Consider the following 14522-nt stretch of genomic DNA (forward strand, 5'->3'; position numbering starts at 1 on the left):
AGACGTGTGTGGGCACGTAGAGTAATGGTGGGAAAATTTATAATTCATAAGATGTACTCAACTCATGAGATCTTGGAATATTAGGTCTAAGATAGCTTTCAGGGATAGAGAAACATAATACGACATATTTTTCTCTCTATGTGAAAGACTTAAAATTTTCTAGAATCTTATTGAAACTAATTTCTATCAGATAGATTTATAAAATAATTAATTAAATTCAAAATTCAAAACTCAAACTATAAACCAATTATTAAATAAATAAAAGAAATATCCAAGACCCTGTCTTGGACCTAGGCATGCACTATGATTGGCGTGTAGCATATCTCAATTTCAAGGATATGTGTCTTAACCATTTTTATTTAATTATTATTTAGTAATTATTTATTCAAAAATATCCAAATGTGATAACTAACTTTATCAGATTAATTAATGAATAAATTTCAAATTAATTAAAACCAATTTTGAATCATCTGAATTATCTTTTCACACTGTTTAAATAAATAAAACTAATTAATTATTTTAATACTATTTTTGAAATTGCCAATTAATTTAATAATATAATTTCCAAACTTCTTTTTTAATTAAAATACCATTTTTGAAAATTGTTATATTAATTAAATAATTTGTCTCAATTACATATTTGACTCCGAAGAACAATTTTTTTTTCCAAATGTGTCATTTTCCTGATTTTTCCCAATTTCAACTCTTATCTTGAATAGTGTTGATATATCCATCTCAGGTAGAGCTGGAAATTCATGTAAACATGTCAGATTTGTGTCAACATAATTATGACACAACACGAACACGACATGATTATTAAACGTGTCAAAAATACGAACACAAACATGACACGATTATTAAACGGGTAAACACGACACGACATGATAACACGATTATGACACGATTAATCATAACTATATGAAAAAAATCATAAAAATTATGAAAATTATTCGTGTTATCGTGTGTGACACGATTATTAAATGGATCAACACGATTATGACACGACATGATTAAGGTAAACACGAACACGACACGATTATTAAACGTATCAAAAACTCAAACACGAATACGATTATTAAACGCGTCACCCAAACCCATTTATTTCTGTGTCATGTCATCGCGTCGTGACCCAAATTACCACCCCTAATCTCAGGGACCTATAATTTCAAGCTCCAATAAATTTAGATTATTAATTAAAACTATTTGATATAATAGCCTTAATTTATTAATCTTAATATTATTCTACTAAAAATATGATACCACACTCTTGTAATTATAGACATTTATTTATTGAGTACTTTTAAGTATAAAAAGTGTCATATTCGATTTAATCACTACATACAATTCAATCCTTTATTAATGGGTCATAATTAAAGTAGGAATTAGTTAATGTTTATCCTCTTTAATTATATCTTGTTTCCTTAAGTACCATTGACTTTACTAGTGAATGTTAATTCATAAACTGATTTATGAATTTGAGCTCAATAACCTTTCAGTTCCAAAAGCCAACCCTTAATAGAACCACTATTCAGTTTCTCTCATAAAGGTATAGATTCCATATCTGTATATTATGTCCCCAACCATTTACATCAATGAGTTCCCAAAACAAAAGCTTTCAGCCTGATCATTTTGATAAACCATAACGAGTGAATCAAAGAACTCATATGACATAAACAAGAGTTCATAGTAACTTCAGGATTAAGATCAATTTGTATATGATCATCTTATTGATATGTTTAATTAATACTTATAAAGTAAACGGTATGATTAAGTATTAATAAAATATCTATCCTCATTCATGTATAACCACTTTATACAAAGTACCTCCATTAAGATATCCTACTACATCAGTAATCCGGATCTAGATTACATGTATTCATAATACTAGTGAACCGTACTTACAGTATTTAATCCAAAGATTACATATAACTTCGTTTTACTACGAATGATTTAAATTTGTTCCCTTCAATTTTAATCCTCTCGTACCGATACAAGATTGTAGTCACAATAACGAATTTGAGAATTTTCTTATATTCATATAATATTAGTCTATCAATAATAAGTTAAAAACTAATTAAAAAAAAAGAAACAAAAATTATTTTCTTCTTTTAAAAAAAGAAAATAAACAATCAATATATTCAAAAAATTCATTTCAATTATTTATTTCATAAAACATTGTTCAATACATATGCTTTAAATGACACTATTCCTAACAAGTTCATGGTAGTATTTAGCCTGCACGTGTTAATAAACTCAGTAAATTATTATGAGTTCGTATACCAAATGGTAACATCCATATGAATTGATGGTTACGACTTCAGTATAACTTGTTACAAGGAAAAACAAACATTTCTTTTACCATGGTAAAATGGGCGTCCAGCTACTCTTGGATAAAAGAATTTGATAACGTACCCCCCATTTGAAGCGCGGTAGCTGCGAATTGTGTGTGTGGGAGTTACAAGATGTTTCCTTCGTCAAACAGGGAGCTGTGATGAGCTCCCGATGATTGGTCTGCTTCGAGTTCCACAACAGAACATTGTCTCTTATCCTGATCAAAGTTTCTAGCCCCTAGATTTACAATTGCATCAATTTCGCTCAGCGCAAATGATGCACTCGGGGGAGGAAGGGGCAGGATACGCTATCAACGTCGTGGCTAGAGGCAACAAGGGCAGTATTTCTAGTAAAGTTGACCATGACAGCACCAATTTGAGCTTCAGAATGAGTAGTAGCATCAAAGGGTTGTGCAGCAAAAACCTCTAAAGACGTTGAAGCACAAACAACAACAGTAACACTTACAGAGTTATAAAGCTTGGGAAAGTCTTGGGAGAAGTATAAATCTTGGAAATCCTCCACAGTTAAGTCTCCCAAACTTTCACTGGGCATCAAGGGAAGGAAACATGGAGTGCTGAGCAGAGTTGAATTTAGATGTTGCTCGAGAGCACTGCATGGGGAAGATCATTCGACATGAATTGAAAGAAAAGGTTGGAAACTAGTCAAATTCTCGGTAGTGGCAATTGGAGTAGAAGACCCGGGAGGTTGGAAAGTTGCAGTTCGCGGAGAAAATGTTAAGGCAGCAATAGAACTAACAGACAAATTTGTTAGAGTGGTCACTAGGGGAAATTCAGATGGGAGAGGAACTGAAATGGTTGAGGCAGGAATGGTGACAAGTGGTAAACTTACTGACTTAGTAGTTGCAATGCCAGTCTTGATGGATGATGCAGAAGAATGGGCAACAACTGTTGTGGAGACAACAAAGTCCAACATGGTAACTGAACTTGGACTAAGAAGCAAAGTTTGAGCTGAACTCTGAGAAACGGTTGAGGAAAACTCGAGCCAGTATGGGAAGCAGTGATGCTCCTGGCTCTAGCCAGCATGTCGAAGAGCTTGGGATTGACCTATCTTTCCTTGTTGAAACTTAGAAAAAGGGAAGCTAGGGGCAATAATTTAGGTGATGGGGAATTTGGAAGGCTAGGTGCCAAAGATCCGCTTAAAAACACAGAAGAAGAAGAAGAGTCAGCAACCGTTTCTAGAATTATGGAAAGCCTTGAGCGCTTGGGTGCAGGTGGGAGCTCAGGAACATCAGTTTCGTCTGATGATCTGGCCAGTTGCTTACCTTTGACTGTACCTGAGCTCGAGGACCTAGGAAGTTTTTCCCTGTTTGCAGTTGTTTTTCTCTTGGACCTACGAGCAGAAGGAGAATGGGAAACAGTAAAGTCCTCAACTTCAGGGAGTGAAGTTTCACTGGAAACAACGACTAGAGTAGGATCATTAGTTGATGGAGTAATAACAACAGTGTTAAGAGGGGCAAAGGCTTCTACAAGGCCAACGTCGCTACTCAAGGTGTGAGATTGAGAAGGGGTATGGTGGGTTTGAGCAGACCTGTTATCAGAACCCTGCTCAGAATCAAATGTTTCTTCCCAAGCCTCACTAGACTGCACTAAACTTTGGGAAATCATGTTTTGAAGCATAGTTATGTCCATCAATGGTAGGGGAGCATGATGGATAGAGTTTGGGTTGGTTTCGTAAGACAACAGGCACACAAGATAGCGATTGTAGAATTGTTGTTCTCTCTTATTATCACGATCAAATAAGAGGAACGTCGCATAGCGATCAATGGAGTGAAGGAAACAGAGCCTAGACATGCATCTCCTAATTGGATATTTGAACAGAAGCCCAATGCCGATGGGATCATCCTTGTGCTCATGAACTCGAAGTTGTGGTTCGCGGTTTTGAGACCATGAAACATTTGTAGGCCATTTGATCTCTAAAAAAGGGGGTCAAAGAGCAAGAATTAAACATAAGCCTTTGAAGCAAAAAAGAGGCGAAAAATAAAGTTCATGATAGTAAAGAAACTAACCTTCTTGAAATACATGGGACAGAACAAAAATGTATTTGGGCACGTAAGAGGGATACCAGTCGCCCCCAATTACAAAGGAAAGCTCATCCCAATTCTTATTGACCATGGGGCGATCTTTGAACATGAAGCGCCTTTTCATGGGGGTGAGATAGAAGGTATTGAATGGTTGATTGTCAATTGTGTGATTGTGTAGAGTCTGCAAAAAGCAACAAAAGATGTCTTGACCAGAAATCGACATTTTATGTCAAGAGCCAATCATGGTAGCTCCGCAAATAACTTGAACAACATTAGGGACCAACTGCATCAAGTGAATTCCAGTATTTGCTAGGACATGCCTAAGGAGATGATGGATTGGAAATTGAAGCAATTCAAGATGTTTGGGCCCAATAACGATTTCGTCTGGGGTACAGATGTCTTTATAGCGCCATTTTTTAAAGTTTTTCATCACTTAATCACCTGATAGTAATTCCAGGAGGGAGTGTGCATTTATGTTTTAGATCGCTAAAGGCTTCCACATACTTTTCTTCAACAATTTTTGGACTTTTGATATACTTGATTGAAGAGGTTGAGGACAAAGCTTTGGTAGAATTCATGGAAGAGCATTTGGAAGCCATTGATGATCGATTTTTTTAAAGGAAAAGAGGATATGGTAGTGAACAAAGATGGTAGAATAAACACCAGGCAGGATTAGAAGAGGAATGTGGAGAAAGAAATTAAAGAGAAAAGGTAATAAGTGATTAGTGCTCAAAAATGCAAATTCATTAGTTTTAAAGTGTAAAAGAAATTAAGTTTTAATTAATATTTTCATGAATTTATTGTAATATATTTTATAATTGAAAATATTGATTTTAAATTTAATTTGTGTTTAATTTTCAGGAAATAAATTGCATTTGGACGTTAATAAAAAGAGAGAACAAAGAAATAGTTAAAACTGAAAAAGAAAATGAAGGAAATGACATTTTTGAAGAAATTTGGCCCAATCCAAAGCCCCCAAGCCCAGGCCCAGCCTCCTCCTTCCTCTCTCCCAATGCCAGGTGTTGTTCCCTCCTCTTGCCACGCGTCCCAGCCAGCAGCTGCCTTGACTCGGCCCTTGACCCACGCCTCACCTGGTGACCCGGCCCTTGACCCGCGAGCCTCCAAGCCCAGCCTACGCAATCAGCTCTAGCAAAATAGCAGCCCTTCAAGCCCAACGCAGGCCCAGCCTCCTTCAGCGCCAACATTCCACCAGCCCTTCTCCTCTCCCAGCCAGCGCCACGTGGCGCCTCCCCATTGGTTGGGAATAGGTCAAAACCCACTTCTGTCACCAGCCACCTTCAACCCATGTTTTGTGGGTATTGGGCCTTCCACATTACTATTTTGAGTTTTAAAGCACATGTTTTTGTGGTATTTTAGAAAAGGGAAAAATGACCATACACCAAAATAGCTAGGTTAATATTAATAATAAGATTTGATTTTTCAAAATCATATTTTATTATTAATATTTCAAATTTATTTGTAAACCTCATTTTGTTGTTTAATATCTTTTTAGTCATTTTCTCCCTCTATAAATATGGACTATTTCTTCACAATTGGTATGTAATTTTTAGAGTAAATAAACTATAGCAAAATTTCTACTCACTTTCTTCTCATATTTTCTTCTTAGAATTTTGTGAGAATCATAGACATAATGGCCTAATCTTCCTAGGAAGGTTAGGGATGATTCCATATGCTAGTGATGTTATTTTGCTACTTTGATTTACTATGTTCTTAATGTAATGTATTTGAGTTATTTATGTTCTTTCATCCCCATCTCTATTTTGTTATCTTTATTTACTTGTACTAATAGTATATAAGATTAATCATGCTCTTTCTATGTGCTTCTAATTAGTAAAAGTAGTATTGATACATAATTTTATGTCTAATATTCTATTGCATTATTGCCCTTGGGTATTTTGTCATTTTTAGATTTTTCATAAGATTAACATTGTATTTTTAAAGTAAAGAACTTTATAACTCAAATGGACTTTTGTTAGAAAAGAATATGAACTTTAATGTTAGATTTTCCAATTAAATGTTGGGATGTGAACTATTTACTTGTGTATTTTTGTAAATCAAGTAACTAAGTAACTAAACAAACATATGGATGATTTTTGAAACCTTTCCATTTCTCAAACTCTTGATTACATCTTACCTTTATTTCACTTATCTCATTTTATCATTTCATAAAAAAGACAACACCCAAATCTCAAATCTCTTTTCATTTCCATTTTTTATTTATTTCTTGGTACTAAATTTTTTTTGTGTTATTTTCTACTAATATTTTGATTTTAGGTTACCTCCTTGTGGATTGACCGCCCGATTATACTACAACCATCGCTTAGTGGTTGTCACAATTTGGGCGTTAAACAATAAGATTTTGACGAATGAGAGATAATTGAAAAAGGGAAGAAGGACGAAGATTCTAGGCGATTAGAGGAAAAATAAACTTTTTCCCTCTTGATTGACTTAGAATTTGAAAGATGTGACTGATAATAAATGTTTGGCACGAAACCAGGCACGTGCGTAGATTGAGGTAGAATTTATGAGCAGAGCGAATGAGTCGGATAAAAAATTTCCTTTATCAATTAGCTTGTGAAGCAAATGGGAAAAGGCTAGGGGCAATTGTACAGGATTAATTTCACTGGAGTGACGTGGCATAGTATGGGGAAAGAAAAATGCCAATTTTAGAGAGAGACCTCATTGGAGAAATCAAAGTGTGCATACTCAGCTCTGAGCTCAAGGTGATTGAATGAATCGATGAGCTTTGAGCTTAAAATGATTGAATAAGATTGATGAGTTCTGAGCTCAAAACAATTGAATAAGATTGATGAGCTTTGAGCTCAAAATGATTGAATAAGATTGATGAGATCTAAGCTTAGAATGATTGAATAAGATTGATGAGCTCTGAGCTCAGAATGCTCAAATAAGATGGATGAACTTTGAGCTAAAAATGATTGAATAGATCGATGAGCTCTAAGCTCAAAACATATAGATTGAGTGAGAAGATCGGTGAGCATTTGAGCTCATAGGATGAAGGAAGGAAAAGGCGGGAAGAAGATTAACGAAGCTAGACACGTGGACCAATTACGATAAGCCTTCTTAACCTTATTCTTTGTCATTTTTCTATAAAGAGGAGATGAGGGACCTATTTTTGGAACCGGAGACTTTAGATGGAAAAAAGTTTCAAAGATTGTGGATTGCAAGTTAAAGCATTATACTGATTTAAGCATCGAAATATCTTCTTGTAGGTACTCTCCCTTGTTGGTTCAACCAACACAATGTGTATATATATTTATAGGACTACATCAACAAACTTCAACGCATCAAATTCGTTTTTAAATGAAAATAATAAAAAATTGGGGGAAGAGTTTGACCCAAACAGATTCAATCAACTCAAAATCTAAATTCTATAAGAAATGTCTGACAATTATTGGTGAGAGGTAAATGCACAATATATAGAGCAAATAGAGTTATCAAAAAGATGATCTTTTGGTTGCAAGTTAATTGAAAAAACTAAAAAAAAAAACATTAATCGAGAGATATGGATACGTAAAAGATGATAGATGGTATAAATTACCGAGAGTAAAAAAAATTTTGGAACATCAAAAACCCAAACTTAAATCAATTAAAAATGATTATAGAGTGAGACTTGCAGAAATTTTCATCATTAAAAAAAAAAAGAGAATCATATCTGAATGTATTCGGACGGTTGGCAACAGTAATTTTCGGACAGCCACCAAAGGAAGTATTCAAACTTTAAGAATTTTTGCTTCTCCTTCTTTCAAATATTTCTAATAAAAAAATATTTAAAAAAATATCCAGATGACATATCTCTTCCTTGGCTTGTTAGTTTGATTTCTTTATTTTTTTTTTATAAAAATGTAAGAAAGAAAGAGAGAAATGTACGGATCAATCAAATACTCTTTCTACTAATTAATCTAAAGTAAGATTTTGGAATGTTAATTATCTTTAAATGAAACTTCCCAAGCGCATGTCGTTTTAGTTGTAAACGATGTAATATAACGGTATTGAAGTAGTTTATCCATAGGAAAAATATTAATTTATACTTGATTCTATATTTTCAAAATGTCATTAATAATCCTCTAATTTATAGAATTTACTAAAATTAATCATCTATCTCATTTTGATAAAGATAAATTTTAATATAAGTAACATAATGGTCATAGTAATAAAACAGTAATAAAATAGTTTTTTTTTAATGATCAAAATAATGTACATGATTAATTTTGGTAGATTTTGTAAAATTGAAAATTATCGTGGAAACTTTTACAAAATAGAGGATCAAATTTAGCATCTACTTAAAATTCACATCAAAATAAATCTACACGACATGATTATTGATATCACAGAGGTACAGTCATTCTTACTCGACGTCTTGGAAGAAATTCTGCCCTCAATAAAGACATCTATAAGATGCCTTTCTTTATTTATAAAAGTAAAAGACAACTCACCGTATAAGAAAGGAGAAAACAAAGTACAAATACATTGTTTTTTAATAATGAGAAATGACATTTTCTTCACGGTTATTTTCTTTGTCATCAAATAAAACTTCTGACACCACCTTTGCTCCTCTTCCTTGGGCGATGTAAAGGCCTATGTGATGCATTAGATTCTGCCATGAGATCAACAATCAGGGTGAGTTGAGAGGTAGTAAATAAAGGCCAAATACATCAAAAAGCAGAATGTAGAGGCCTACCTATTCAATTTTCTAATTACTTATTTGGCTCTAAACTATACTAATCTCATTAGTTGACAATTCTATGCATGTATAAAGGCTTTCGATTTTAAGTCACTTCACAAGAGAAAGTCCAAAGCTTCCAACCAAAACCATACTATAGGAAGTAAAAATAGCACCATTTATTACTCACATCTTTAATTTATTTCAGCAAAATAAAAGCATTTTTCAATGAAAGCATTAAAGCTCTAAAGCTGATATGAAACTAACCATGTTTTAGTCCAATTCACTAAAGACGGCTGGTTCTCAGCCATTATATCTATGTCATAAACTGTTTTCTGAAAAGCTTTTATGAAAAATTATGAACTAAAATTCAAGATATTTATTCCCTTTTTGCTAAGTGGAAAGGAATTGTGGGGATTTACTTGAACAAGAGTTTAATAAGAGACACTTAAAAGTGTTACCAAGCAAGCTCTACACTTGCAGGTTCACACACCAGATTATGACACACTTGAAAGTTTGATAGTTGAACGTACCTGAGGATGAGCTATTAGATCCTTGGATGTTCTTGCCACATGAACTGGGATATCATAAGTGGCACAACCACGAGAATACACAATCACATCCTCAAGGGGAGGAAGGTGATGACGATTTCTTGCAGACAGTGTGGAACATACAAAATCTAGTACACATATATCTGTACATATCCCCACCACCAAAATCTTCAAAATTAACAAAAGGGATTGCAAAATATTAGTCAATAAACAGTAGAAACCATAACAAAAAAAGGACAAGAGACAAGACAAATGGAATCTAGGAAATCTCACCGCTTTAATCTGATTATTCTTAACCCAATCGATGAACACATTGGAGCCATCCTTTTCAATTGAGCCAAGAAATCCATCAATACAATCTTTGCATCTAAGCGTGACATTAGATTCATTCTCTAACCATTGTAAAGCTACAAAAGACAAATAAAAGATTAATAAACAAAAGACACGATGGAGAAATGTTAAGAATGAATTCTGATTCTCCCTATTCTTATTACCCAAACTTTGGCTTTATTCACTCAGACCTTTTCTTAGACTGCCACTTGGCTATCATGTCAGTCCATTACCATAAAGAGCATAAAATAACCTTTTATAAGCAATCAGAAACAGACCATCAGATGTGTTTCGAAGAAGGTTATGACTTGTGATGAGGGATGTATCAGATGATAATAATCTTGTGTTCATACAGGCACATGGTGGATACGTTTCTTTAAGAAAAGAAAAGAAAAAAAAAACCCAGTGAAAAAGGAAGGAAAAGGGTACCTGGAACTAGTTTAGATTCGTGGGTTCCGGCAAAGCAATGAGGAGGGTAAGGATGTTCAGGAACGTTGGGATCATGCGAGTCCAAAAAACCATAAACAGGCCATTTTCTCTCGCAGAAGGCTCTGGCGAGTCTCGCTGACTCATCCACCATTTCAGCGATCTGCTTATCGGGGAATCTCGGCGCCTATGTTTTAACCAATTTCAATCATAGTCCCATCAAAACAAAATTCAGGGTTGTTATCATAATTATATGATAGACAGACAGAAAGAAAGAAAGAAATAAGTTTTACCATATTTCCCGCTCCGACGGTACAGAAGCCATTGACGAGATCGACAAGGACAAGACCAGTCTTAACATCCCCAGATATGATAAATGGTTCTTGCTTAACGGGAAGCTCTTCCTGAATCAAATCAATCGTATTCGAAACCATTTCGATCTTTCTCTTGCTTCAGAGACAACAATATTTCATCACAATAAATATATGAAAAAGTCTTTAAGACTTTAACCCGTCGAATGAGCCCATTGGGTCTCAGAAGACTTTGATTGGTGAGAATAAAAGGAAGATAAATGAAGCTGACCAATCTTTTACGATGATGAAAAGTATATAGCAATAGTATAAATCTCAAGTATCACTATGGGTCCCTCGATTAACGAATACCAAATCTGGAGCACTGAAACTGAGTCTTTACCTACCCCGACTTGACTTTGGGAAATAGTATTTTTGTTTTTTTGGACAAATATCTTTTTTTTTTTCGATGAACTATCAACTATGGCTATGGTAAGACTTTAAAAGTCCCTTAGTTAGAAATATAGAAATCATTGAAGATGTGCTCATGTTCTGCTGCATTGCAATCATTTTTTTAAATAGTTTGATGATATAGCACTAATATGGAACCATTCTAGAATCTAAGGAAAAAAAAATGCGTATATAGTATTCTAATAATAAATTGTGAGAATATATGTCTACTTTCTTAAAATTAGTATATCTAATACTAATAAATATTATTTGGCTTAGTTTCAGTCAGTTAAATAGATCATTGTATTATCAAATCATTCAAAAAATGAAGGAGCTCATTTTCAACAATTTTATAGTTTGCGAGAATTCAGAAAAAAATGTTTAGTAGGCAAAACTCTACAAATGTCATAATTCTGGAAAAAAAATGTTATTTATCATTTTTTAGTTTTTTTAATGCCTAATTTTAATAGCCACATTCCATTTTGGAATAGATTGTTTATAACGTCCTCCTAATCCAAGACCATTACACTGTATACTTTAAATAGTGTCAGACTTGCTAATCAAGTCATTTGGTCATAAATGTGTAACTAAGGTTAATGTCATGGGTTAGAGATAAAAATTTTGGTTAAAGGAACTGTTGACTTTTCATTAAAAGGTTTAATACATACATGAGATCCCAAAATATTACAAATAGATGTTTAAAAGGTATATACAACCAAAAGTACAATCAGCCGGCCTAAGCGGCAAAATAAGGGATGCGACCCTAGTTCCTCTGAGATATCATCGGTCGTGGTGGGCAAGCAGTCGCATATGTACACGCTGCCACTGAAGCTCTCCAACTCATGGCTGTTCAAGCTTTCATTTTCCCTTACCTGCACCACATAGCACCCGTGAGCCAAGGCTCAGCAAGAAAACTTAAACATGTGCATGAACAGTAAATATAGATTCCAAATACTTATCTAGAATGCACAACAGTAATAACTTACTCATGCATGCATACAATTACAAATAAATTATTATTGGATCACTCTGGGGCCCGCTGCCCTGAATAGTTGACCATAGAGTCAACATGGGGCCCTATGCCCTAGCTATATGACCATAGAGTCACTTAGTGCCATTTCCCTTAGCTCTGAGTAACTAGCCATAAAGTCAGTCAAGCGCATTGTTTTCCAACAACCATAGGGTCAGCCAACGTAATAGTACGTTCTTGATTTGGCCTAAGCCTTTTGACCAGCGCGTAGTGCTATTGCCGTCCTTGACTAATAAGTCAAGCTCTAAGCCAGGTATTCAAATATAGATACAGAAAAGCATACTTCAGAAAATAAAAGTATGCATACACCATCAATTAAATGCAAACATAGTAATAACCATGTTCCTTAACGGTGCCAACCCCTAACTACGCAGACCATGCGAACAATCATATACCACTTAGCCGGAAACAGAGTATTCAAGTATGTTTAATCAACAAGCACAAACTTAACTCAATCACGTTCATTCTCAGGGGCTCGAGCCCTAATCACATATATCACGTATTGGGTGCAGTTTTCTTACCTCAGGTCCGAGTGCAAAGTATAATAAGAATGACCCTAGAGCACGATCTCAGTTCTGAGTCCCTATCGATAACCTAGTCACAACCATAATAATGAATCCCGTCAATAACAAGCAATTAAAGGCTTCCGGACCGAGTCCTAGCCTTTGGGATGTCGAGTTCTACTCAGCCGGGTAGTAGAATCGATCCCGAGCCCTTAGGTTTGAGTTCCCGTTACTCAAGACCTAAGGTCACCAAAGATGCCTAGGCGGGCCGCCGCTTGCCCCTAAGGGCCGTGGCGCGCCTCCCAGAACAGAATGCTCTCCTGCCTAGAATCAGGACACGGGTCGCGACTTGCCCTTGAGGTTCGCGTCTCGCCTTTGAAACAGAAGCCCCCCACATGGCCTTGGGTTCACATGGGTCGCGACGCCCCAAGAATAGGGTCGCGACTTGACCCTACGAACCCATAATTCCCCTATTTTTCCTCAGCAAAAAACCCACCAAAATCCTCCCAAACAATTCCTTGAACCATAATTCAATCTCCACAATAACATCAACATGATACCAACAACAAAACCCAACCTAAAACTTGACTAAAAACTCATCAAAACTCATAATCACCCACTTGAGCCACAAAGCTGAAGAACACCCCAAGAACTCTAGGAAATCATGACATAATTCAAATTAAAACAGGGACTAAATCTTACCTTAGCTTTATTTAATGATCTCCTAGCTGCAACAAATCCAAGCCTTCCATTCACTTTGCTTCCTCAAGAAATCCACCAAAATTGAGAGAGAGAGAGAGAGTCGGTTGGGAGAGGAGAGAGGGTTGAGTGTTCGAGTTTTTTTTTCCTGAGTGTTTTGTTTGTGTATGGTTTACTTAAGGTTCAAGTAACCTTAAGCAAATCCCGAGGGCTCGGGGTACCAAAACCATCCCCAAGGGCAAAATGATCAAATTCCTGATATCCCCTCCTATTCTCACTAACTCCAAATATATCATCGAATATTCATTCTCGTTACTCGATAATCCAGTAATGCACTAGATGCCCAAAATACCCGTTGCCTCGCCCCAAGTCGGGTATATGGTCCTGTTGTGACTTTCCCACTAACTTCCTCCCTAGGATCGTCTCGTGCCGAGTAACCCAAATAAACCCACATAATAATGTGGTCTCTCACATATATCACATATATTCACATATATATACAATTATGCCCTCAACGGGCAAAAATTACTAAAATGCCCTTCTAATAAGAAACGGGCCCACATGCATATTTAATACTCCTAAACATGCATATGTAGTCATATTATAATATAACTCACACAATCACATATTTACATACACACACATATATATATATATATCACATAAACATATAATTTCAATAAATTATCATCCTGGCCCCCTAATCAAGGCCCTAAGCCTTATTAGGTAATTTGGGACGTTACATTGTTAGTAAATGCTATCAAGTAATAAGTTATTTGAAATTAGCAAATTATAATAGTGTTAAAATATTGATATCATTGTTTTTTTATTAATATAACTAGGAAATATAGCTGCGCTTTGCGGGTTTTATAATAGTACAAAATTGTATATTTAAAAAAAAAATTATTTGATTATTTTATAATGTTTTTAAAATAAGAATATAATATCAGTAAGAAAATTATAATTTTTTTTATAATAATAGAAAATTATAATTGTTGGTTGTCTTTTTCGCTATCAACTAATTAAACAAGAACTTAAAGAAATGCAGGAAAGAGACACGAGATTTATGTGGTTCGAGTTATAAAACAGCTCTAGTCCATGAGGCTTTAGTATTAATGTACTTGAAGCTTGAGAAGTCAAGCTTCAATGGAGGTTTCTCATGCAGTGTA

At 34.9% G+C, this 14522-nt stretch overlaps 1 protein-coding gene across 1 annotated transcript; it reads right to left on the reverse strand.

Annotated features, from left to right (window-relative positions):
- Positions 1 to 8670: 8670 nt before the first annotated feature.
- On the reverse strand, positions 8671 to 11087 carry LOC133806325 (nicotinamidase 1-like). The gene is made up of 5 exons (XM_062244443.1): positions 10675 to 11087; positions 10385 to 10568; positions 9899 to 10032; positions 9608 to 9793; positions 8671 to 9008 (listed from the first exon to the last, which is right to left on the reverse strand). Exons 1-5 carry the CDS (start codon positions 10813 to 10815, stop codon positions 8889 to 8891), a joined length of 765 nt encoding a protein of 254 aa, XP_062100427.1. The 5' UTR covers positions 10816 to 11087; the 3' UTR covers positions 8671 to 8888.
- Between the last annotated feature and the right edge of the window lie 3435 nt (positions 11088 to 14522).

Source organism: Humulus lupulus, chromosome 1 (assembly GCF_963169125.1).
Source record: "Humulus lupulus chromosome 1, drHumLupu1.1, whole genome shotgun sequence".
Lineage (NCBI taxonomy): Eukaryota > Viridiplantae > Streptophyta > Magnoliopsida > Rosales > Cannabaceae > Humulus > Humulus lupulus.